This window comes from Rhamphochromis sp. 'chilingali' (genome assembly GCF_963969265.1).
Source record: "Rhamphochromis sp. 'chilingali' genome assembly, chromosome: 6".
NCBI lineage: Eukaryota > Metazoa > Chordata > Actinopteri > Cichliformes > Cichlidae > Rhamphochromis > Rhamphochromis sp. 'chilingali'.
Genome location: NC_137933.1, coordinates 41399358 through 41425799, shown reverse-complemented (window position 1 = coordinate 41425799; position 26442 = coordinate 41399358). Strand labels below are relative to the sequence as shown.

At 48.9% G+C, this 26442-nt stretch overlaps 2 protein-coding genes across 2 annotated transcripts in view; both read left to right on the top strand.

Annotated features, from left to right (window-relative positions):
• adamtsl3 (ADAMTS-like 3) overlaps positions 1–9833 on the top strand; it is a 188575-nt gene extending 178742 nt beyond the window's left edge. The window contains exons 27-32 of the mRNA XM_080885193.1: positions 70–324; positions 2512–2695; positions 4971–5175; positions 5258–5361; positions 6418–6632; positions 7499–9833. Coding sequence (XP_080741319.1) covers positions 70–324; positions 2512–2695; positions 4971–5175; positions 5258–5361; positions 6418–6632; positions 7499–7617 — 1082 coding nt within the window. The 3' untranslated portion in view covers positions 7618–9833. The remainder of the gene's footprint in view (positions 1–69; positions 325–2511; positions 2696–4970; positions 5176–5257; positions 5362–6417; positions 6633–7498) is intronic.
• A 1242-nt stretch (positions 9834–11075) lies between these two features.
• The window catches only part of efl1 (elongation factor like GTPase 1), an 81183-nt gene continuing 65816 nt past the window's right edge, over positions 11076–26442 (top strand). The window contains exons 1-11 of the mRNA XM_080883934.1: positions 11076–11595; positions 12058–12125; positions 12205–12289; positions 12721–12854; positions 13812–13949; positions 14044–14255; positions 14943–15066; positions 18122–18201; positions 18406–18542; positions 18641–18763; positions 19495–19594. Coding sequence (XP_080740060.1) covers positions 11505–11595; positions 12058–12125; positions 12205–12289; positions 12721–12854; positions 13812–13949; positions 14044–14255; positions 14943–15066; positions 18122–18201; positions 18406–18542; positions 18641–18763; positions 19495–19594 — 1292 coding nt within the window. The 5' untranslated portion in view covers positions 11076–11504. The remainder of the gene's footprint in view (positions 11596–12057; positions 12126–12204; positions 12290–12720; positions 12855–13811; positions 13950–14043; positions 14256–14942; positions 15067–18121; positions 18202–18405; positions 18543–18640; positions 18764–19494; positions 19595–26442) is intronic.

The window sequence follows — 26442 nt, the reverse complement described above, 5'->3', positions numbered from 1 at the left end:
GTTCCTGTTTAGCATTTTCAGCGTTATAGTTTTAAAGACATACATTCTTTCTGCTCCTGCCTGTCGCAGGCTGTCCGGTGGTTTCCGACCACAAACCGCCTGTGCGCTGGGAGTACAACAACCGGACCCTGAAGGAGGTTTCGGCTCCGGCTCACTCCCCAGATCCCGGTCCGGGTCAGGGTCTGCAGCACAGGATGCTGGTGGGGGGTCGTGTGCTGGAAGTCAGCACGCTCCAGGGGAAGTTCGCGGGCCGCTACAGATGCCAGACCTTCATCAACAGCACCAGGCAAATCCTGTCAGCCTGGATATACGTTCACAGCGAAGGTGAGTGTTTACGCCGCCTGCCTGTGGACACAGACAGTGGACAGGGACGCTTTCCCAGGACGGGAAGTTTTCAAAATGCAGGGTTACTATACTGTGCATGTCTCATATCAGCGGCTATCTAATGTACATGAATATCATGATATGCAGTGATCAGGTTGGTCTGGAAGCAACAGGGCTGCAGCTTAAGCTCCATGGAAAATGTCATAAAGTCAGGAGCTGAAACGAGAGGGCGTGTTCATAATGTGAGCGTGGACGACGGTGACGTGGTTCCTGAAGCTGGAAAACCTCTCCACCGTTAAAGCAGGCGGTAAAGGAAGCACCGAAGCTCCTTTCCTGAGTGTTTCCACGACTCTTCTCAGATTGTTATGATCTAACTGAATTTTTATTATGTGCTTGAAAACATTTTTACGGTCTCGCTGATGCTGAAGCTGCATCTGCATGAATAAACTCAGCAAATGATGTCAGTAGTTCTGGAGAGGAAGGTAAACACAGGCAAACAGAGCGAGCTGGAAGTCATGAGACGAATGATAATTGGACCGAGTGAGCGATAAATGGCAGGAAGCGCGTCTCCTAATTCGTGCGTGGGTGGCGAGGAGTGCTTAATGCGTCTGAGAGGACGAGAATCCAAAAGCTGCTTAAAGTGTGAAGCTTAGTTAAAGTAAATACATTAAAAACAAAAAGCGGTTTGTGGAAACGTCTCCTCGAGACAAGTGGAGCATCCGGGGAACGCTGAGGGGAGGGAACGTCCCGGGTGGATGAGGTGTTTCATCTCTGGAAGCTGCCGGTGTCAGCGCCGAGCTGGCGTCACACGGCCTGACTTTATTTGGCTCTCCAGAGTGGAAAAATCTCATGTGGGAACAAACTGAGCATCATTTCTATCAAAGAAACGATGAATGACCCACACGATTATTCAGGTCCAGCCCAGCTCTGCAGGAATGAAGCGGCTCCATCTGCACGCCGCTTCTTTGTCTCTGTGACACCGTCCCTTCCTCTGCCTCGGACGTCTCCCTGCCTCCACTGTGGCCGTTTCAGCATCTGAAATTAAACATTGAGAATCTGTGCAGGCGCGTGCGCGACACGTTAACGTCTCAGGGTGGTGTTTGACGCCGCCGCTCAGGCTTTGCATCCTCTGTCACCGCTGCCAAATCTTACTGTGACGGGATGCTGTGGCATTCCTCCGAGCCCCGTCCCGGTTTGGCCTGTAGCTTCTACAGTCTTCCCTTCAAACTGCGGCCGTGTGGATAACGAGGCACGGCTCTGCCATTTGGAACAGCTGTCAGCGAAGAGATCGCCTCTGCATGCAGATGATGCAGTCCAGCACAGAGTCTATAAATCAATAAATGTGTAGATCAGAAGTCGTTTTCACCGACCTTAGAGCTGTCACGTATTCTGTGGAGCGTCTGATGTCAGTCTGATGGGAACCGGTGGATGAGTTTGAATAGATTTAGCGTTTGTGTCTGAGACGCACAGACGGTGCAAAGTGGCTTAAAGCTGCATTCCTTCTACCGTCCAGCAGGGGGCAAAGAAGCAGGTCGGAGGCCGCTCTGCTGAGCTTTGATTTGATCTTTGCTGATGAGTTTCTGGTCTCAGTCATTGGTCTGCAGTCTGTTGGAGTCAGAAAGGCCGATTAAAGAGGGATAACTGTGGGTGGGGCTACAGGTTTGGCGCTGTAGAGCTAAAATCTCAATTTGGAGTAAAAATCTTTCTTCTGGGGATTTTGTGATAAGAGGGTTCAAAGGTAGCTGGAGTTCTAGATTCTAGTTTACGTCACAGCACCATGAGGCGCTTTAGCGACGCTGCTGTTTGCTGGAGTTATCTTTGGAAGCAGAGAACATCCTGTCCTAAAGCCCTAACCGACCAATCAGCACGCAGTTAGCAGGACGCTGGTGTTGCTGAGTCAAAAGCAGCTTCATTCACTAAAGTCAGTTTATTTCAGCTGTGACACGTTATCCATGTTGGATAACAACTAAAGTAAAATGTGTTGAGCTCTGGTTTTATTGGACTGCTGCCCCCTGCTGTACACGGGGGCTAACAGGAAGTGACCAATGGTGACATCATGGCGGCCACATCTCTCCTCATACAAACCGACTGACCGTCACTGAGAGCCCAGAAGCTTCTGCTGATTTACAGAATACTCGTTCGATTGTGGATCTCATGCATCTCCATGTTTCCTCTTTCGTTCTGCAGAGTTTGGCTGGAGATTCGGGGGCTGGACCACTTGCAGCACTTCCTGCGGGAGCAGAGGGACGTGGCTGCGGCAGATCCGATGCGTCTCTCTGGACGGAAAGGACGTTCACCCCGACATGTGTCAGCGCGTACCGAAACCCGTCACGTCCCCGGTCCCCTGCAACAGACAGGCCTGCCCCCCCAGGTACGCTCGATCGCCATGTTCACCTGAGCGTGGACGCCGAGCGCGTTAACCAGCTGTGCAGTCCGTCCTGCTGGCGTCGAGCTGCATTTCAAGGAATGATGGAAGTTACTGTCTAAGCTTCGTTTCTCTTTTTGGGGGCGTGTCCAGCACAAGGCAGCTCCTCCCAAAACTTCTGAAAATGGTAAATGGTAATGGCCTGTATTTATATAGCGCTTTACTAGTCCCTAAGGACCCCAAAGCGCTTTACATATCCAGTCATCCACACATTCACACACACATTCACACACTGGTGATGGCAGCTACATTGTAGCCACAGCCACCCTGGGGCGCACTGACAGGGGCGAGGCTGCCGGACACTGGCGCCACCGGGCCCTCTGACCACCACCAGTAGGCAACGGGTGAAGTGTCTTGCCCAAGGACACAACGACCGAGACTGTCCAAGCCGGGGCTCGAACCGGCAACCTTCCGATTACAAGGCGACCTCCCAACTCTTGAGCCACGATCGTTGATCTGAAAAGAAGACGGTTCGCTGTTCTGGCAAATCCAGGAGAACCGCCCGCGTGCGGCGTTCTCTCGGTCGGTCGGGTGCAGCTCAGCGTTTGTCAGAGAGGGAGGGTACCTGTCTAGTGGCTCCGCCCATCAAGCGTCCAGTGCTGGGGAGCAGGGCACTAATGTGGGCAGGTGTCCGAGGTGTTAGCTGTTTTGTAAGCAGACGATGTTCAAACAGCTTTAATCACATTCGAGCCGTAGCCTCTCCTGTCACCTGCCGACGTGTTTTATTAAAGGAACTTCTTCAAAAACAAGCGAGAGCAGCGCTTCCTGTGAGCGCCGCCGCGATATTGACAGATTATAGCATAAAGCTGCCGACTGACTGACATTTTTCCTTTCCCGCTCTGAGTTTCGTGCCCGCGGTGCGTCAGCTCCTTCGCACGCCGACTTTGATGAGCAGAGGGTCGGCCGCTAATGAATCACCGAGAGCAGCAGAAGTGTAACTCTCAGCAGAATCTGCTCACCCCGAGTCCCCCCCGCTGCTGCCAGCCCTGCCAGCCTGCCTTTACCCATCATACAGTCCATCAGTCAGCCCCCCCTCCGGCTCTGCTGCCACACACTGAGTCAGCTTCACTCGCTAATGCAACACAAATGACCCGCTGTTAGCTCGGCTCAGGACACAACTGTAGTGCTGCAGGCTGACGGAGCTCTGTGTTTACAGCTACAAGCATGGGTGGAGATTTCAGTCCGGGGGGGGGCATTGTAATTCATCTCACCTCAAGCTTTAGTGCTCTTTGGCAAGTCTGTGGTCACGGGTTGGATGGAAATCATTCTTCCAAAAGAATAAAATAAAAATACTCCTCGTTTGGTCTGATGGAGGAGCCGAGTGCTCTTCCCACAGTTACTCAGTTACACAGTTAATCGTGGAGCATCGCTGCCATCAGGACACGACAGCTTGTTCCCGTTTACGCAATTTCAGAAATTAAGCAGCGTGTCGGTTTTTCAGGCTCTTCTGTTCAATCGAGTCTCAGAAATTTGGGCGCCATATTTGACGCTCAGCGTCGGTTGAGAATCACTCCATGTTTTTATCGTCTAAGAAACAAACTTCGCTCAGACTGCAGGTGTCAAAGGCAGACCTGAGGTGGCTGTAAGGCTCGTTTTACAACAAACCTGCTCTATGGGACGCCACTAACAGGAAGTTTAGGCTTCTACATTTTAGGTTTCACTTTAACATCTTAGTTTGAGCTTTTCGAGCTCTACATGGTGAAGCTCCCCAGTGAATCTCTGACCTGCTTCTTCCCCAGCAGGGTCAGGTCTTCAGGTCAGAGGTCACTGTTGGTCAAACCTTTTCAGGCACTGAGGCTGTGGACTTGTCCTCTGTCGTCTCCACGCTGTGCAGACTCTGCTGAAGACATTTCTATACAAACGAGCTTTTAATAAATTTTCATTGTTTTATTCAGATTTCTGGTTTTATTGTGAAGCACTTTGTGATTTTTATCTATTTTTATCTATGAATACATTTCTTCAGTGACATTTCCTCTTAAGAGGACCTGGACTGTGCCAGCAAAGATGGCAGCATAACAGCCTCAGGATTCCCATCGTTCCGCCTTTTCCTGTAGTTTGTCACCCCTGGTTTCCTCGGGAGGAGCCTGAGAGGAGTTAAAACGAGACGAGCGCAGCTTTGACAGATTCTTCTTTCCAGGAAGAGACGAAATGTTTGGACGGAGTTTCATTTGAAACTTTTTATTGCGTTTGTGTGCTTCGTGTGTCGCTGTCTTCGTGTCAGATGGTCGGTGTCGGAGTGGTCAAAGTGCTCGGCCTCATGCGGCGCCGGCCAGAAGCAGCGGCGGGTCACGTGTCAGCAGCTCGACGCCGGAGGTGCGGCGAGAACGCTGCCGGCGGCCGCCTGCGAGGGGACGAGTCGGCCGGCGGACACGGAGCCGTGCTCCGCCAATAACTGCCCCGTCTGGGTGACCAGTCCGTGGGGGAAGGTAGAGTCAGACGTTTAATCAGACATGTGCACGTGACACGGTGTAGGCAAGTCGCCTTCAGCTGTGACTGTTTGAATCTTAGTGCTCGGGGAGGTGTTTGGGCCCCACCACCACCCTGCAGAAGAGATCGGTCGTCTGCCAGCACGCCAACGGCTCCTCCTACACAGACTGTGACCTCCGGAGCAGGTACGCACGCGCTCAGACACCAAATGACTCTTTCATACAACTGAAATGTTCCCAAACTGTTCGATCTGTGCGTCACTCTGGCTTCTACCTGTGTCGGTCTGCAGGTGTGTGTTGTTATAGTATATACACTGAGCGCTATTATCTACCAGCACTGCATTTTTATTGAACGTCGTATTCTTCTTATTATGTGTCCTGGGTCTGTTCGCCACCCCAGTCAGGTGGAGGAGCAGCGACTCTGACCGACCACAGCCTCGTTCTCTCGGTCGCTGCTCACATCTCGCCGCCATATGTGAGGGCGGGAACACGGATCAGCCGGCGATGTGACAGATTTGCTCACAGTCAGCTTCTTTGCTGCAACAGATCGTCCGTCCGTCTGCTGATCCCCTCGGTGTCAGATGCCTGAACTCGACCGCTCGGGGCAATCCCAGTGTGAGGCGGAGCTCCGAAACCTGAGACCGCAGAATCCTCCACCCACCAGCTGAATCACTGACAAAGAGCAGCCATGATGGAGTCCATCAGCCACCAGGAGCAAGTAAACTGAGTACCTACCATGTGATCAGAGCTGCTCCTCTTCTACAGAGACCTCAAACCCGTAAAGCTAAACACGCTGCCGTTAGTTTGGCTCACGATGTGCTCGGGCACGCTGGCAAGCGGCTGCTGGATCGAACCGTTGCTACCTTCCTGTTTTCTTCTTCTTCCTGCCGAGCGTCGGGCAGATCAGCAGGTGGAGTTTGCCCATCTACGGCCACGAGAACAGCTGCACCACATCCAGTGTTCTTTCTGCTTCCAGGCTGAGAACTTCCTGCGTACAGCGATGGAGTCGTTCTTTGTAAAATGGCCAGCAGAGCACGGCGACCTCTCTTTAACCTGCAGGATGCTTAATTTGGCTCCCATGGCAACCACTAACTGAATAAATATTTATTAAAACCTCACAGGTAGAGCTGGATGGCGTTGTGCTCACAGCTCTAAGCCAGTAGCGCCGACCGAGGCGGAGCAGAACTGACACCATCAGAATTCATCACCAATCCCATCAATAACTCCCAGTCTCTCTTTCAGACCGGTGTCCGTGCGCAACTGTTCCTCTGACCTGTGCGATGTTCAGTGGCGTCCCGGTGCGTGGCGAGCGTGCACCGTGGTCTGTGGGAGTGGCTTCCAGTCCCGCAGGGTGGACTGCGTTCACAGCAAGACCGGCCGGACTCTGGCCGACCAGCACTGCGCCTGGCTCCAGCGACCCTCCACCTGGCAGCACTGCAACACCGCCACCTGTGGGAGTAAGTCTGCGCCGCGTCCTGCGCTCTTTAGGTGAAGCCGTTAAATACGTAAACCTACAGCTGACCTGTGGCGTGTGCGATCGGCCACGTTGGACTTGTTTTATTCAAACCGCTAAAAAACCCTGAAGGTTTCTTAAAGTTTCATGTAAAAGTTTATGCAGATGAATTTCACCTTTGTGGGCTTCGGGCGCTGCACAGTCAGGCTGATTGGAGCAAACCAGCAGCTCTGAATGACAATCAGTAAATGTTAAATGCTTCATTTTAATCACCGGCGGCGGCGCTCCTCGTACGTCACGACATCCTGGACGCGGGCCGCGCTGTCAGCAGCTCACGAGGTGATGTCAGTGTCAGAAAACTCACAGCTGCCCTCAGCCCGTCATTTTCACCTGCTAACGTTCAGAAAAATGAAAAACCTTCCTGTTTTTGAGCTTCGCTCGATATCGACACGTATCGATCGCCTCATGCAGGTGGTGGCGTTAGGTTGGGTGCAGACTGCGTCAGCCCCGTCGGCCCGTCAGCAGGAAACGCTGAACTGGATAAGCAGAAGAAAATGGGTGGATGGGCTTAATGTTTTATTCAGTGTGACTTAGAGCGAGTCAGGTGTTGGAGTTTGTGTCCTTAAAAAGATGCACCGTGTTTAACGTGAGAAGGATCCAAACTTCTGTTCAGAGTGTTGTGAGGCACGGTGGTCACAACTTATAGCAAAACAAGATAAGGAGGAGTCTGTGGGCGCGCACGGCCTCCCTGTCGTTTGGAGAACCGTGAAATCTGCACCATCGAAAACCTAAAACCTCCAGAAACACACCTGTAATGTTTTTCACGGTGCTAAATGTGAGATGAGGTGTTCATCGTGCTTCTTCCTGCAGGTGAATGCGAGGACACCACCCAGTACTGCAGTGTGGTGAGGAGGCTGAGGCTGTGCCATGTGGACACGTACAAACAGAGATGCTGCAGCTCATGCCTGCGTGGCGTTGACTCCACCTAGTGGCGGTGGAAGGTTTTAACCGCACGCACGCACACACACGCACACACACACACACACGCACACACAGATGGGTCTACAGGAGGCGGGAGCCTGAGCAAAGACTAAGACGGACAGCCCGTGAGTGCACGCCGACCCCAACGAGCTTCAGCGTGAATCTTTCACAAACTGAAAGGAAATCTGACGACAGGACGAGCGGGCTTGACTTTCTGATCTGGACTAAACTGTAACATGAAGACAAGTGTTCACTATGTGGATCAAATAAAGTTTGTGATTTTCCTACACAGACAGCTAGTTTCCCGTGAGATTTAAAGAAGCGTGTTTTCTTGTCAACGAGACGGTCGGTCTGCCAGCAGCACGTGACGCCTCTGCAGCGTCGCGCTTTTCTGTCTCTGATCTCTTTATTTATTTGTGCAATTCTTCAAAACTGTTTTTATAAAACGACAGTTAAAAACAGAAAAAAGGAAGTTCCAGTTTGTTACAGCTCGGGTCGTTTCTGCTCCCGGCGTCGTTTCTGTGAACGTTAATGAAGCCGGACGAGTGACACGGACGGTGTCCGAGCGAGACGCGAGGGTCAAAACTGACTCGGCTGCTAAGAAACTGGAGCGGTCCTTTAATCGGGCCCTGCCGTTACATCGGTGTCGCCGTGCCTCAGCTGCTCATTCCTTCACCAGAGTCCAAGTTTCCCAGCTTTTCCATCCTGATGAGTTCGACTGACACTGAATTCTTGTTTTCTTTGAACATGAAATAATTTTAAAGCATTGCCTTTAAAATCCTGCACTTGTTTCTGGGATGAGCTTCAGTGTTCGGTGCTTGTTTGATTTCTTTACTGATCTAAGCCGTGGTTCAGTCTTTACTTATTACAACATTTTTTTTTAAACAAGTCGATTCAGTCCAGCAGAAATGTCTCCATAAGTGAGCCGAGATGTAGGAAAATAAAGTTAAATAAGACAGAATTTATATGAAGCCTTACTGAAAGTATCGTCTTTATAATTTACCAGTAAAATACTGTAACAAAATTAAAAAGTAATGAAAAAAGCTGCTTGAAATAGAATAAATATTCACTTCAGCACAAATAAAACACGACATGAAATCCAGACTACAGAAAGTAAACAGATTTTTAATTCAGTTTTATTTCTTTTTATGGACCCAAATCACAGCAGTCTGAAGGTGAAGAGCGTCCGACCCAACCTCTTCACAACACAGACTGTATACAAAAGATGGACGTCACCACCGTGACACCGCCCACTGACTCGTTAATGTGACATGTAGTGACGTGAGGTTCTGGCTCCTCAGTTATAAAGTATCAATACAATAAATAAGTATGAAAGATCAAAGTAGTGACGAGGCCACGGACTCATCAGTGGACTGTGGGCTCATTTCCACCCAGATTTACTTTACAACCAGAAGATTCGCCCCCTGCTGGCCAACACAAACAACGCAGGTTTAAGACGGAGAAGCTCGTTCCATCTTTCATGTACAGCTTCTGTGTGGGCACAGCTGTGATAACCCACCACAGCTGTTCTTCTAAATCGGTAAACAGGGATGCTTCCTGAACCTCAGAGCCACACAGTATGAGCAGTTTTTTGGTGATACCACGTTTCTGCTGCTGGTGGAGCTTCAGTTTGCCTAAGCACGGATGTTCTAACCCGCCTCTGATCCTCAGCCGTGACAAAGCTTTGTAGAATAATTTCAGCTCACACTAAGACACCAGCGCCACACTGATTTCCACCGACGGGGTCTGCTCATGTTACCTTTGTACAGGTCATCATACCGACGTGCTGCATTGTACAGTGTCCTGTATATACTGTGTTCTAAGTGCAATATCGTACTCTGAGTGTAGACTGTGCGAGGCCTTTATTTTCTTACTTCCTGTTGTATTTTTAACTCCTGTTTAGGATATAAAGCACTCGTATTGTGTACGTTGATCAGGTGGTGCGTTCGCTGCCCCTCGCCTAGTTTGATTTGCATGTGATGTTTTCTTGCTCCGTTGTGACAGACCACTCATTAACGTGTTCAGTGTTTCTCTCTGGCTGCTGATGACTGCACGGTATGGCCAATCGGATGTGATGGCATCGCGCTGCTTGCGGACTTCCAGCTTGGCTGAAAGAACATGCGACAAATCATAAATATGCTTCAGGTGACAGTGCAAAGGAATAAAGACCGTTTGATCACTTCATGACTGCTGAGCTGCTTTTTGTTTGCATTTGAAAATAAAAATGTTCCCAGAGAGCGATGAGAGTTTGTCACTGACTCAGACACGGGTCCACATCAAGTGATATTCAGGTGTTTCAGGGCGAGTGGCCCACACCATCTTTGCTGGTGTGTTATGGAAAAGGGGGCTTTAAAGGAAACTTACACATTTCACTGGGAAAGGAACATAAAGGGGGGGGGGCACAATTTGAGGCATCATCAACAGGTGTACACATGGTGTCAGAAGCTCACAACCCTCTGTGTGTGAGATAGAAACTTCTAATTCCTGATCATGTTTTGGGAGTAAAAGACGTTTTTGTTGGAAACAAAGAGAGACCCGCTCCTGTCTGAAAGTTTGGTGAATGTGAAGCTTTTTAAAAAAAAAAAAAAAAAAAAAAAAAAAAAAAAAAAAAAAAATCCCAGCTCTTCCTCTTCACTTTTAAATTTTATTGCCCCCCCCCTCCTATGATATCTACAACGGCGCCTGCAGAGGTGAGTCTAGATGGTTTACACTGGTTATGACATTTTTAGCCGTTATCATCATTGAAACCATTATCAGCTGGGTCATGACACATTCTGGGTGATACGTGAGTTAGAGCAAGAAGTGTGTTAAAAAAACAGATTGTCCCAAATCAGATTATATATTAACTGGTATCTACACACCACCAACATACGAGATAACTCACAGGAAGTGCCTCCAGCCGCTGATCATTGATATGTTTTGTGTCCGTGTTTATAATAGTCTGTAGTCAGCAGTATAAAAGAAGCAGTTATGTAATAAATGAAAAGTGATTTTAGAAATATCCCTGTGACTCTGCATTATTCTACCTATTCTGTGTTTTACATCATAATCAGTTCTTTATATAAGAACTTTTGGAAAAATCGTATTTAAAAATGGGAATTTCTCAGATTTCTGGTGGCGGGGGTCGGGGCAAGCAGGGGTTTTTTTTTTCTTTTCAGGTGAATTTCCATTTAGTGTCAGAATTAATTCTGAATGAATAAATACATTTTTAAATAATTAAATGAGTCAATAAAAGTTAGAAATAAATAATTTATTAAATGTTTTAAATTAAATGAATAGGCATTTAATTAATTATTGAAAGATTTAATTAATTAATTCCAATTCGAATTGATAAACGAAACATTTATTAATTATTTAATGGCGTATTCAATCAATTCATTTTGTCACTCCTGGCCCTCCATACATCCTCCGTGACGTTTACATCCGTTTAAATGCTGACTTGGTTTGAGAGGCGGCGCGTGAACTCAGCGGCTCCAGGACGAAGCTCTTTTTTCCCCAAATGCTCCTGAACGCAGCTAGGACGTATGCCAATGGGCGTGGTTAAAGTGCAAAATCAACTTCCGGGAAAACAACGCGAGTCGGGTGTCCCCCACATGTTTGTAAGATGCGAGCTTTTCACGGCTCGGTTTGTGCGTTTGGCTTGATTTAGACTCCCGGGACGTCGCGTCGCTGCTTTAGAGCGGAAGTGTGCTCTTCCTCCTCTTCCTCTTTTGAGGAGTTTGTGGTGGTTAGCCGCAGAGTTAGCGGCTCCTCCGCTGCCGGCTCTCATTCTCGTCATTCCGTGTTTCAGGGACTTATCTGACAGGTCCAACCGGTGACCGTTGGTCCGTCCGTGCTTTGGCGCTGTGGCTAACATCATTAGCAGGTGAAGGTGGGCTTGTTGTCGGTGTTCACGATGGGACACACCAGCCTGGAGAAGATCATCTCCCTGCAGAGAAACCCAGCCAACATCAGGAACCTGTGCATCCTGGCTCACGTTGATCACGGTGGGTCAAAGTTATTTAGCATTTATCTCAGTTCTCACGTGAGTCACTGTGGGAGGATAAACAAGCACAACGAGCCAAACTCGATCGAAGATTTAACTGAATTGCTGTTCGGCGGGACTGCCTAGCAGGTAGAGTATGAAGAAGGGGAGCTCTTTAATCGTTAGTGCCCAAGTTAATATTCGGCACACTTTATTTACTTACAGCCAGCTGCTGAGTGGCAGCCCCCCCCACCACACACACACAGGGATGCAGGATTTGGCGTGATGTATAAAGTGACTGACATCGGCAGCATCACTGTGTTCTCATATCTAATTACAGCTATACTACTCAAGACTTTGAAGCTTTATTAACACTCACATTTTACAGATGTTCTGTATTCATTTATTTAAAAGTGTTAAACACTGATTCTGTTCCTGAGGGTTTCTGCCAGGATGTCTTTTTTAAGTTTCTGCCTGTTTTCAGGTAAAACTACTCTGGCGGACTGCTTAGTGGCGAGTAATGGCATCATATCCAGTCGACTGGCGGGGAAGGTTAGTGACTGTTGGCTGCAGTTTCTTGGGCAGGTCGGAGCAGGTTTCTCACTCTTTCTTCTTTGCTGTATCTTCACAGCTGAGGTATCTGGACAGCCGGGAGGATGAACAGATCCGAGGAATCACCATGAAGTCCAGCGCCATCTCCCTGCACTACTCACACGGTAACGCTCCTTTGTTCGGCGGGGTTCACTTCACCTCGGGACTAACCCCGTGCTGTTCGTCCGACTGGCTCATGTATCTGTGTGCAGGGGGCGCTTCTGCATCCAGTGCATGTTCTCCCCGTGTGTGCGTGGGTTCTCTCCCACAGTCCAAACACATGCAGTTAGTGGCCTAATAAAGGTTATCTTATCTTATCTTAACTGGTGATTCTAAACTGCCCACAGCTGTGAATGTGAGTGGTTGTCTGCGTGTTGTCCTCTGTGATGGTGGCGACCTGCTCAGGCTGTGCCCCGCCTCTCGCCCTATAACAGCTGTGATAGGCTCCAGAATTTAACTGTAAAAACGCCCCCGTGTGGTCGTCCTTCACCTGTGCTGGACGCTGATGTGTTGTTTGATGCTAACTGCCGTTCTGTGTTTGTGTGCCTCGTCTCAGGAGATCAGGAGTACTTGCTGAATCTGATCGACTCTCCGGGTCACGTCGACTTCTCCTCAGAAGTTTCCACCGCCGTCCGGCTGTGCGACGGAGCTGTTGTAGTTGTCGATGCGGTGGAGGGAGTGTGTCCGCAGGTAAACCTGCTACCTTGCTGTTTCAGAGATGCGCTTTAAGGACGAGAAATGTCATTTACTGTGGATTTGGTTTTCGGAAGTTCAAGGAGCTCAGAAAGAAAAGCGTCTGGACTTTCTTGAAGATGTTCCACCTCTCATCTGAGAAGCTTCTGTAAGAGCAGTTGGTGGAGAGGCCCAGATTTTCCCTAAGACGTCCTCTTAGGGATTTCTTATCCGTGACCCTCTTGGGACACATCCCCTTTAGGGCTTAAAAGTCTGGGACTCTCCGCCACCAGAGCGAGTTTTAGATTCTTGACTGGAGATTTGTGATTGGCTGAACCTCAGCCTCCTGAGATACTCACAGAGCCACTCAGGTCATCATCATAATGTAACAGAATAAGTGCCCATAAATACACGTTAGTGTGTAATTACATCTTCCAACAAGTTGATGCATTTTCATCAGCAGAACCGTGATCGCAGCGGGAGCCAGTTTTGGTGAAGCCGCCATGTTGAGTACAGGGACAGATGGACGTCAACGTTCTGCCCGGTCATGTTTTACACATGTGGCTGGAGACAGTCATCATACGGCTTATAAGTTACTTTAAATTTAAACATCACAGACAGCTTTCAGACTATATCCGACTATTTTTGCACATGTTCCATTTTGTCCTTCTCCCACACACACCTCAATCATCATCCTGATCATCCCGCCTTCAGACATCACATGAGTCCAGCTGTGTTAGGTCCACTTTCCTGCTGGCTGACAGATGCTGACAGGGACTCCTCAGCAGTCCATCTCAGTATCGCTGTCATCAGAAGTGAGCTTCTCTGAGATCAGCAAGAAATGTGAATAAAACCAAACCGTCGTTATCGCCCTCTGCTGGTACTTCAGTACAGTTTCTGTGTTTATGACGCAGTCTTGATTTCTAACTAAGGTGTTTCACCACGAGCTCTCAAACGCAGGTGTGTGTGTGTCAGACCCAGGTTGTGCTGCGGCAGGCGTGGCTGGAGAACATCCGGCCGGTTCTGGTCATTAATAAGATTGATCGGCTCGTGGTGGAGCTGAAGCTAACGTCTCAGGAAGCTTACACTCACCTGAAGAAGATCCTGGAACAGGTGAGGACCCGGCTCTGTCAACCACGTTTTACCGTCTCTAACCAACACCTGCTGAGTCGTACGCTTCGTGCACCGCCGTGATTTGTCCTTGCAGGTGAACGCCGTGACGGGAACTTTGTTCACATCTAAAGTTCTGGAGGAGCGAGCGGGGAAGGAGGAGGAGGAGAAAGAGGGCGAGAAGTCGAGCGGAGACCAGGTTTACGACTGGAGCGCTGGGCTCGAAGAGGTCGATGACTCCCACCTCTACTTTTCTCCCGACCAGGGAAACGTGGTGTTTGCCAGCGCCATCGACGGCTGGGGCTTCAGGTGAGGCGGCGTCGATTCACGGAGGGAGCAAAGCTTTGTTTGCAGGCTGCAGGACGCAGAACATGAACTGAAAGACTCCAGTGCCGCGGCTCAGCCGGCTCGTGAGGCCATGATATTCATGCTGGTGTAAATTAACTGACCGGAGTCACTTTTAGGGCCACAGTTTGGTTTGAGCACAGGCTTCGGTGCTGTTGGAGTTACAGATTATTCTGTGCAGAGAAACATGAGCCTTTAATGCAGATGTGCATATATAAGCATAATATACAGCAGTGCAGGAAGAGTCTTCATTAAAACCCTCACGCAGAATAAAGGTGCACGCAAACCAGAAGGACAGGCGAGTGCAGGCGAGAAGCACCAGTTTAGTTTAGTAAGGAGAGTTGTGTGTGCACCCTGTGGGCTGGGTGCAGTTCAGGAAGATCATCCAGCAGATGGCGCCGTTCTTAAATGTAACATGAATACAGACCCAGCTGAGTGTTTGCCTTTCAAAGTAAAATACATTGACCAGATTTATAACTTTGCATGAATTTCAATATAAAATACAACTAACCCCGGGCTGATCAGCTCTGCTCAGCTGATCAGCCCGGGGTTAAAGTTCACGTCTGTGTCACTGTTAGCCTTGAACAAAGAAAAAAAAAAAAAAAAAAAAAAAGCTTCTGGATGTTCATGGAGGCTGATTCTGTTTTCCAGCATCCGGCATTTTGCTCACATCTACAGCGAGAGGATGGGCATCAAGAAGGAGGTGCTACTGAAAACCCTGTGGGGAGATTTCTACCTCAGCATGAAAGCCAAGAGGATCATGAAAGGAGCTCAGGTGACACAGCTGGGAGGTTTATGTGGCGTAAGAATCGCGTCTGCAGTCAGAGCTTCCTGGGATGATAGTTTCTACAGAGCACCGCGGTGTTTGAGACCGTGGTAAAGGTGACACGTTTCTGCACATGGACAGAAAAATGTCAGAGACAAGCGAGCACACTGCAGGAGTACAGGCAGCTACGCTTTGCCTCCATCTGAGGAAACGGCGTTCAGGTCATGAAATCATTGGCGAGCCAATAAAAGGCGAGAACAGTCAAAGCTGTCAGGTTTTATTTTAAGACCTTAAAGTCGTTAAGTTGCCCGTATCAGCTGGTCTTTGAGTCACAATTGATGAGACGAGCATAATAAAGCAGTTTAACATCAGCTGATGATGTTCTCCACATCACTGCAGCAGGGTTTAATTCATGTAAAACCTGAAACTGTCAAAGTCGGCATGTGTCTGTGCACCTCCTGCAGCAGCCTCACCTGTCAGACGTGCACACCTGAAAGGGAGCACAGACAGATGCAGTTAAAGTTGTGATGTAAAGGTTTCCAGTATAAAAACAATGAGAAGCTGAAGCCTTTGGTATCACCGTGTCGATGAGGTCGTTTGCATCTGTCATTCTAAACTGAGGCATCAACATTAAGCCAGGTGTTCAAAGTGGACTTTTATTCCCGAGACAAACGAGACTAAAAGCTTCAGGCAGGTTTAAGCTCAGCTTAACAGACGTGTTTGTACTCTGACACAGCAGGATCAGCGTGAATGCTAAACTACGTTTATGGCCTTCAAACCTGGACCCGGCCTGTCCACTTAAATGCGTCAATGTTTTATTTGGTGCGTCTCACGGTGAAGTTTAAAGTGCAGCAATTCAGACAAATAATCCACATTCAGGCCAAGTGGGCACACAGCAGCATTAAAAGGAGATTAACCCCAACTCCACCTAACCAGAGAACCCTGTGGGGGAGCCACACCCAGCAGCCTTTCTCACAGAGGCGGTCCCAGTACTCACCGAGCCGAGCACGCCGCAGTCGAGACCAACAAAGTCGCACTTTAAAAAGATTTGAGTCCAAAATGGCTCAGGCTGAGGAGGCAGCTTAAATAACCAAGACTCAACCTGCCCAGGTGAACGGCATCAGGGTGATAGGCTCCGCCCACCTCTACCCACAGCTAGCCTGCAGTGAAAACGACTCACTGATGGTATAATTACCTTTGGTGTTTTTATTCTTAGTGCCACCATCAGGTCACACTTCAGTCTTGTGCACATGCAAAGAAATAATAACTTAGAACTGTATTTATATTATTTCTTAATATTGCACCTTAAACAGAGCAGGAAAATATTCATTCAATCATAAACTGACAGGTGCAGCCACGTTAAAGGCAGAAATTTATGAATCGAGGTGAAACTGGAAAAGGAAAGTTTTCAGCGAAGCATTAAAAGATCAGAGCAGAAGGTTTTTGTGCTGTTGGAGCATTTTAATGGCATCATGTGACCAATAATATCGCTGCTGTGAGGTCACTGCACTAACAGGCCGTCCAAGAAGGCGGAGCTTTGAGAGTGAAATTCAAGGATGTCATTTGGATGTCACCGAGCACTGACAGCAGGTCATCTGTGTCCGAGGTCCCGAACGAGCCATTAGGGGGGAACTTCCTGGTATCTGGTGACGGCCACAGAGGTCGAATCACAAAAGTCGGTGATAGCGTTTTTGGATTTCTCCATCTTTTATATACAGTGTGTGTTATGCTCTTCTGCTCCTGCACGGCGAGAGGCTGAAGTCCCGACTGACCCGGCATGTTTATTGGATTGGACCGGTACCGGCCACGTTTCCCAGCAGACGCTCGGCTGCTGCCCCCCCCCGGGCCCTGAATGATGAGTGTTTTGGTGTGTTTCTGTCTGGCCAGCGCTGCAGCCGTCAGGGGCGAGCGGAGGAGGCGTCAGTGCCTGCAAAACAGAGCAGCGATGGAGGGGCTGACCTCTTATTCATGCTCGCTCGTCATTCACAGGCACGCCGGCCCGTGAATGACACGGTGAGGCTTTTTAGCAGCACACTCACAGGATGGGGATGAGCTGTGTGGGCTGACCTTCTGAATCGCAGCTGGATGCAGTCGCTGTGTGTCTGCAGAAAAACGTCCTCTGTCCTGTGTCTTGGGTGTTTTTTCCCTCTTTTCATGGATATGTCACCTCATGTTTTAGTGTTGTGTGTGTTTACAGCTCACACAGGCTTCAGTGTGCTCACCTGTTGATGTTCCTGGTAAAAGCTGGATTTCAGCAGAAGTAGATGAGAAGTGTTGCATCAGTGAGCTTCTCTGATGTTACTTTGTTCATTCGTCAAATATAGAATGAAAAGAGCACAAACATGTTACCTGAATAACGACATGAAGTCAGTGAATATTAGTTTAAAGGTGGAGTCGTGCAGTGTTTATGGTGAATGCAGTCAAAGTGGACTTTGCAGGTCCCTGCATTCTGTCTAGTGTCCAGCAGGGGGCAAGTCCTCTGATCGTGCTCTCTGATTACAGTAAACACTTTACAGTTTATGGTCTCATTTGCTAGTTTGAAGTCTTGTTGAATAAAACAAGATGCTCCTGTTTGAAATGATGCTCACAGAGAGTAAAGCGGACAATAAATCAGGTCGTGGTCATGAGCCGGCCTCCGGGCTTCAGGAACCCGTTTGCTGATGCGTGCAGCACGCCATGTTGGCCTTTTAGATTCCTGCACCTCAGACGGTCCACACTCACGGGCTGAGGTGCTCCTGTATTAATGATCCATTTCATAGGGAAGGTTTCAAAGCTGCCCCAGACACCAGTGCAGAAATCACGTAGTGGGCAGGAAGCACGATGGCCAGCATCCAATAATAAAACCAAAAGAGCAAAAACAGAAAACCTTCAAAATAAATCAGGAAGTAAAGACGCACAGAGCCCAAGAAAAAACTCACAATGAAAAAGTCTGATGTGGCAAATCCAGCAAACGTCCTGAATGGTTCTGGTTCCAGGAGGTCTTTGCTCCTCTGCTTTGTTTCTCGTAGGAAAACGATTCCTTGCACTGATCAGATTTTCTCCTCCATGTGCGACGTCCCTGCAGGCCAAAGGAAAGAAGCCGCTGTTCGTGCAGCTCGTGCTGGATAACATTTGGAGCTTATATGATGCGGTCGTCATCAGGAGGTTGGTTAACTTTTATTATTTCAGTAAAATGAGTTTTTATGAATAACCTTCTAAGAAACACGAGGAGGCAGCGATGTTCCACAGACTGTTCTCAGCTGCCAGGACGTTTCCACACAGAAGCTGTGATGTTCTCAGGACAGGTGGGAACGCGTTCCCGACCCCGCGGCCGTAATGGAAGAACTTTCTCTTTATTTAAATCCCCAGAGACAAGGAGAAGGTGGAGAAGGTGGTGACGTCACTCGGGGTAAAGGTGATGGCCAGAGACTCGCGTCACTCCGACCCCAAAGTCCTCCTGTCTGCCATCTGCAGCCAGTGGTTACCCGTTTCCCAGGCCGTCCTTTGTATCCTTTGTCCTGTGAGGTGAGCGCGTCCCTCGGCAGGACGCCAGCACGACATCTTTGTCCCGCCTGTCCTCGGTGATCTTTAACACGCGCTGCAGCCATGGTGTGTGAGAAGCTCCCCAGCCCGTTAGAGATGGCGGCCGAGAGGGTGGAGAAGCTGATGAGCGTGGGAGCACGCCGCTTTGACTCGCTGCCCGAGCAGACGCAACACCTGAAAACAGGTATGCACGTACACGCACACACACACGCACACACACACGCAGTATTTGTTTGGGATTTCTAACCAATGACAGGAGCTCTTTTGTGAGCATGCTTCTGCACGTCCCAATCATCTGTGCAGATCGATGGTGACTCCTCCTCTGGCTCGTGTAGCTCTGAGCGAATCAGGACTGCTGACACCATATCAGCTGTTTTGCTGGCCCCGCCCTTACTAACCTCCTGCTCAAACACATTTTTATAGATTTGTTTTTACTTTCTTTTATATTTTTGCCTCTTTTCGCTGTCGCCTCGTCCTGGTCGTATTCAGCCTCACGTTGGTATCAAACAGGAAGCACAGCCTTCAGATCCTGCATCAGCTGATTTAATTTGCCTGACTTTGTTTAAGGCTGCGTTGTGGTCGGCTTCAGACGCTTCAGACTCATCTGACATTCGGCGGAGCCTCGTCATGCAGTCTGTGATCACAGCTCCTTAATAATCACCATTAGATGCTTAAAATCAGTAATTATAAAGAGTTATTGCTGAACCCACTGATAGCAGCTGTTTGCAGTGACCTGTCAGTGACCGTGTGGTGGGTCAGTGGCGTTAACGTCTCGCAGTGATCATCAGGGCGACGGAGGCGCTGTAACGTCGGGCGTGTGGTCTGTTTGGATTTCGTGTTGTTGTTGAAGCAGCTCGCTGTTTTCAGCTGTCGCTGTGTGTTTGACTCTTTTCCTTCATTCCTGGTGTTTCCCAGCATTCCTGCAGTGTTCGAGTGAGGAAAACGCTCCTGTCATCGTCTTCGTGTCCAAGATGTTTGCCGTGGACGCCAAGGCCCTTCCTCAGCACAGACAGAGGTAGCTGTGTGTCTGTGTGTGTTCATGCAGGGGTGTGTTACTGAAAGTAAAACAGTACTTATTTAGTCAAAGCTCTCACCAAGAAGCCTTATGCGTCCTCACCATCAGAAGAATTTCAGCCTGTGGCCTTTTAGCTTCAGCACTTTACTTGGTGCTGACCTCGAGTGCTGCAGTCTCATTGCCTTTGAAACGGCTGCTTCAACGTTGCAGAGCAGGTGTGAGCCGCTGCTCGCTCGCTCGGCTAGTCGCTGTCTTTAAGACATATTTCAGAATCAGAATCAGAATCAGAATACTTTATTGATCCCTGGGGGAAATTATTTTTTGTTACAGTGCTCCATTTTAAACCAACATTAAGACAAGACAGACAATACGCTAACTAAGAATAGTACAATATATACATATATATACATACATACATACATAAGTCACTTATAAATAAATATTTGGAAAAGAAACATGTGTAGTTGTAGCAGCAAACAGTGTGTTAAGTGGATGCGTTGTACAGGGAGATGGCCACAGGCAGGAATGATTTCCTGTGTCGTTCAGTGGTGCTTTTCGGTAATCTCAGTCTCTCACTGAACGAGCTCCTGTGACTGACCAACATGTCATGGAGTGGGTGGGAGGTGTTATCCAACATTGTCTTTATCTTGGACAGCATCCGCCTCTCCGACACCACCTTGAGGGAGTCCAGCTCCATCCCCACAACATTGCTGGCCTTACGGATCAGTTTATTGAGTCTGTTGGCATCTGCGACCCTCAGCCTGCTCCCCCAGCATGCAGCAGCATAGAGGATCGCACTGGCCACAACAGACTCATAGAAAATCCTCAGCATTTTCTGGCAGATGTTGAAGGACCTCAGTCGCCTCAAAAAATAGAGACGACTCTGGCCCTTCCTGTAAAGTGCTGTGGTGTTTTTAGCCCAGTCCAGTTTATTGTCAATGTGTACTCCAAGGTATTTATAGTCCTCCACAATGTCAACACTGACCCCCTGGATTGAAACAGGGGTCACGTGTTTCCTGGTCTTCCTGAAGTCCACGATCAGTTCCTTGGTCTTTGCCACGTTGAGCTGCAGATGATTCTGCTCACACCACATGACAAAGGAGTCGACCACAGCCCGGTACTCTGTCTCATCATCCCTGCTGATGCATCCAACCACCGCAGAGTCATCAGGAAACTTCTGAAGATGGCAGGTCTCTGTGCAGTGGCTGAAGTCTGTGGTGTAGATTTGGTGCATCAAGCGGCTCCTGTTTTATTTCCGAGGCGTCGCCACAGCAGAAATGCGTCCTGATGTAAGCCTGAGTGTCTCCGCTGCACAGCGATAAACTCTCAGTAACACGGGGTCAGTCGATGAGTTTGCAGGTCAGTCGGGTCAAGCTGCCGTTTCCATGCAGCCTGTGGAAACAGTGCGAAAACATTTGATGCAGTCTCTGGGCAGTCGTTTGTGTTGGCACCACGAGTATCACAGTACTCCGACCTCTGACCTCTGACCTCAAATTAAAGGCGTGAAAGGTCAGGTATTCATAAAATGTCTTTTATTTTTAAAACTCTGCTGCTTTTGTTTCTGACGGCAACATCAAGGAAACGATGCTGATATATGAGGATCCTGGATGTCACGTCTCACCCTCCCACATGTCTGTGATTTATGACTTAAATATTAATATTAAAGAGCTTGGAAAGAAAAACTCAAGCAATTCCTTGAATTCAAGGAACTTAAGGAGGTTCCAAACTCCTATGTCAGTAATTATTATTTATTAATGTTTTCTGTTTGTTTACTTAATCATTACTTTTACTTTTTTATGAGTGTGTGTGTGTGTGTGTGTGTGTGTGTGTGTGTGTGTGTGTGTGAGTGTGTGTGTGTGTGTGTGTGTGTGTGTGTGTGTGAGAGAGTGTGTGTGTGAGAGTGTGTGTGTGAGAGTGTGTGTGTGTGTGTGTGAGAGTGTGTGTGTGTGTGTGAGAGTGTGTGTGTGAGAGTGTGTGTGTGAGTGAGAGTGTGTGTGTGTGTGAGAGTGTGTGTGTGTGTGAGAGTGTGTGTGTGTGTGTGTGTGTGTGTATTCATATCTTTGTGGGGACCAAAAATTGAAAGTTTACCAAACTCGTGGGGACCAAAATGCCCGTCCCCACGAGTTTGGAGGCATGTTTGAGACTCAAAATGTGTTTGTGGTGTCAGGATTACAGGTCGTGGTTGGGGCCAGGGAAGCATTATGTCCCTGACATGTCCTCACTATGATATGAAAACGAGTGTGTGTGCGTGTAGCCAGTAGGTGGCGCTGCTGTCGCGCCTCGTGGATGTTTGGTGTCTGGACGAAGGCCCACTGTCTGTATTTTGAGGATCATAAATGCGTCTCCAGAAACACAGCTGATTATTTTTGCTGTTTATTGTGAAATCAGTTCCTGTAGCACACAGTCAGAGATGAAAATACTTCCTGTGAAAGCAGAAGCGCGTAATGACACGAGGAAATGTGTTTCCTTGTAAAACATCCATCATCTGGAAACTGCTCTGTTTTAGCTGCACGTATATTATCAGAGAGGAGTGAACGGTTCCCGTGCTGGAGGCAGAAGCTAGCGTCAGAGCGTGCTGTGCCTGGCTTCCTGCGGTGCCCTCTGCGTCGCTGGAGCACCTTTACCTCCAGTTTGTCTCTTACTCCAGGAGGGTTGGTGGTAGGACACAGCTGTTGGCCCTCTCCCGTCCGTGCGTCCTTCTCGGAGGTGAACTGAGGGTAAACCACAAACCCCCCAACAGCCAGTGATGGATGGAGCCGTCCTGGCCTATCCTGGCCCGCCTGTCTCTTCTTAGGACGCGAGCGCGCTTTAACATCACACAGCTCCCTTCCTCCATGTCTGGCCCATTAATCTAAGCCCGGTGTCACCGAATCTGTCTTCAAGCCCTTTATGAAGATGGGAGACAAGGTCTTCGACTTCCTGCAGCGAGATGAATAGCGAAGCTGTGTTCGAGCTTGAAAGGCTAGGATGACGAGTTGCAGCGTGGAGTGGATCGCTGCCACGGCTCATTGGAAGCAGATGCTTACAGGAGGCTTGGATTGATGTCGAGGAGTCATTACAGCGTTGGTCCCAGTGTTGGTTTAATGGCCTGGCCTGCGGAGCATGTGTGTAAGCCATTAATGGGCCAGAGTGAACTCGTTGTCTTCGCTCTGCCTCATTGTGCACTGCTGACTGATCTGCATTCGCTCAGTTGTGGCAAAGCTGTAAAAAGCTCTAATGCGATGTTGTGAACTCCATTACAGTGTTCCTCGACTAATAATCGTAGCAGCTAACCAGTGTGACACGAAGACGCTCCGCACATTCCTGTTTATTAGCTTGGGTGTCGGGTCATTTGGACGGTCAGAAACGAGCGGGCTCGCGCGGTTGTTCAACTGCCCCGCAGGACGTGATGATGCGATGACGTTTGGCTGCTCCGGAGTCGTTTTATGCCACAGAGTAGCTTTGACTGCAGGAGGTTTCCAGTTGAGTTCAGGATGATTTTGCATTTTGGGCCTGAACGTTCGCTTCGAGCGCTTCCAGGGTCACGGGAGCCCTCCCCAGCCGCACACAGACACACACTCCCAGCTTTGGCTGTGGCCAGATGTTGGATTAGAACCCCGGACCGTCTTGCTGTGAGGCAACGGTGCTGACCGCTGCACCACCGTGCCTTCTATTATTACGTTCAACACGTTCTAGTTTTCAATTTTAATCCCTTCTCTTCATCACGGTTTGTGATTTCAGCTTGGATCGATCCTGCCACGTGATTGGCTGATGTTGTTGTTAGCTGCGTTGCATTAATGTGGAAATCGTGGGTCGATGTTAATGTTTAAAATAGTTGATTCTGATCAGTCGACCCAGAGGATCACCAGCAGCCACTCGCAACTTTGTTCTTCCACCTCATCCTCAGAGGGTTTAATGATGGGGTCTCCACCAGTCTGAGCTCCATCAGCCGAGTGTATTTTGGGGTTGTGAGCATATAGCATACAGCATATGCTCCATTCCTCCGCCTCTGTTTTCATCTTCTTGATCTGCAGCGTTTCTGATGCAGAGACATTCAGCCTCAGCTCTCAGCTTCCTGTCACAGTTCTGATCCTAATTGCAAACTGTAGCAGTGCACTTCCAGTGGCAAGCAGAGGAAAGGAGATATAGACAAGCTGTCAGAGGAGGCATGGAGGATGAGGACTAGGAGGTATGTGAAAGAGAGAGAAGGAAGGAAGGAAAGGCCATCTGATATTGTGAGGCTGGAAGGAAAAACCTGTCTAAAGTCCCGGCTAATGAGCTGCGGGAGCTTCTTTCCTCTTTGCCTGCAGCAGGCGTGCATCCTCTCTGCTGACATCTGTGTGGCGGCTGACGGCTGACGGCGCCTCATAAACATGTTGTTCGTCACCAACACTCAGGTCCTGGCGCTGTGGGTCACCTCCGACCCAAAATCAGTGAAGTCTTTGACACGAAAAGTTCTGAAACACGGAAAACAAACGACTGAGGCGTCTGACTCTCAGACTACGACACGTTACTTTATGCCAAATAAAAATAGAAGCAGTTACTGTGAATTATCGGCCCATCGCAGCCCTGATGACTGAGGGCCGCTGACGATTCATGTTCATCCAGGACTGCAGGAAAAGAATTCATCTGTAAGGGAAACGACCTCGAGCGGTCGACTCCGGCGAGTGAAAAAAGCGTCTGATAACTCATTAAAGGCTTACCTGTAAAAACCCTTAACATTAATTATTGTTGGATCCTGACTGAGGCGGCAGCTTTAAATCATTAACGGAGTCGCTGCTGCGCTGCCACTTGTCTAATTCGCACACAGCGCTTCCCTCAAAGTGGAGACGCGCGTCTCAACAGGTACTGATGCACTCAGAGCGAGGACAACGATCCCCCGTCGCACCCGCGCGTCTTTTTGCTCATCTCGAGGTCCCAGTGGCCAACCCGCTCGCTTCTGTGAAACTCAGGACTGTGATTGGACAGAAGCATTTACAACACAGAGCAGAGGCAGAGACGACACTTGTTTAGTGTCAGGTGCGAGGGACGGGCGCAGAGCTCAGGTGCAACGAGCTGCTGAGAATCTGGTAAAAATTGTTAATAAATGCTGAAAATGTGGATTTTTGGACCAGAACTTGAGATGAGGAGGAAATGAGTTCAGGTTTGAAGCGTCACTACTGGCTAACAATGTGCACAGACATGGCGACATAGCGAGGGCGTGACCTGCAGCGTCCTGCAGCGCGCCCAAAGCTCACGGTTCTTTTTCTCAAATGCTGCATGCATGAAATGTGAAATGCGTAAGTCTGCCATGCGGCTGCTGTTGCAACTGGAACGACACCGGTGACAGTGCAGACACTAAAATGATAAAGATTCCTGACATGTTTTTATGCATAAAAGTTGATGAATTTGTTGAATTTCTTCCTATTTCGACTCTTTGCAACACCAGTAAGAGAAAGTCTCACATGTCGGACATGAGCTGCAGCTTTTTCCCAAAGAGCTGTGACATCACGTCCTGTCATCGCACCTCAGCAGATTCGCTGCGAGCCACTGCGTGCTAGTCCAATCAGTGATGGCTGAAAGTCATGTTCATTAAAAAAGACAAACAGTGCTGCGCAGCAGGTCTGATCAGGGTCAGAATATCTGGACTCGCGTGATCTGATCCGACCTGACCGCTCACGCTTTGTGGCTCCTTAAACTGTGGACAAAGAAAACTCAAGTTTACTGTCACAACTTCCTGCCACAAGAGCTTTCTACGCCGTGGTTGCTGTTGAGAAAAACCCTGCAGTGTATATATGTGGAGTCCATAGCAGGGGCAGTCGGCATAAAATCTGTGCCGGATCAGATTTCTGCCTAGGATTGGTCGAGGCCCGGGGTAGCACTGACCGCCACTGTGCCGTTGGCCAACAGGTAGCAGTGGAAACGCTGTAGATCTCACCCTGGGTCAGCACACCTGAATCACGTGATTAGTTCATTACCAGGCCTCTGGAGAACTTCAAGACATGTTGAGGTCATTTAGCCCTTTACATCAGCTGTGTTGGATCAAGGACACATCTAAACCTGCAGGACACCGGCCCTCCAGGCCTGGAGTTGGACACCCCTGACATGCAGGGACTGTGCCGGGTCACAGATGTAGTTAAGGACATGTGGTGGATGCTCTCCTGCTGTGGAGCAGCAGAAAGAAGCCTGTGAAGTCTCAGAAGTGCAAATCTATTCATTTAACTGCATATGGACTTTGTGAACTGCTTTGCTTTGACATCGAGGATTATAAAACCCGCTAAACAAACGAACCCAAGTCCCAGTCCAGGCGCTTCTTTAAACCTCAGTGAGCGGGGTCTGCCGAGGCCCTCGGTCTTAACATATCTTAACAATTGGGGCGATCGTGGCTCAAGAGTTGGGAGTTCGTCTTGTAATCGAAAGGTTGCCGGTTCGAGCCCCAGCTTGGACAGTCTCGGTCGTTGTGTCCTTGGGCAATCGTTACTGAGTGTCCTTGCTTACTGGTGGTGGTCAGAGGGCCCGGTGGCGCCAGTGTCCGGCAGCCTCGCCTCTGTCAGTGCGTCCCAGGGCAGCTGTGTGTGAACGGGTGGATGACTGGATGTGTAAAGCGCTTTGGGTTCTTAGGGACTAAGTAAAGCGCCATACAGATACAGGCCATTTACCATTTACTTGGGCTCTGAGCTTCATTTAGCCTTTAACTTACTCACTATGCAGCTTTCATGCAAATGTCAGAGCAGATATCATCAGAGTCACCACCGAGTTTCATTTTCGTTCGCTGGAGCCAGAGTAGAAGACATCTCCAATAAAAATCCTTCAGCAGTAAAAAGCGGTGAAGTGTGCTTTGCAGACAGATTTAATATCAATACATTGTTTAATTTTCCAGCACGCTTTTT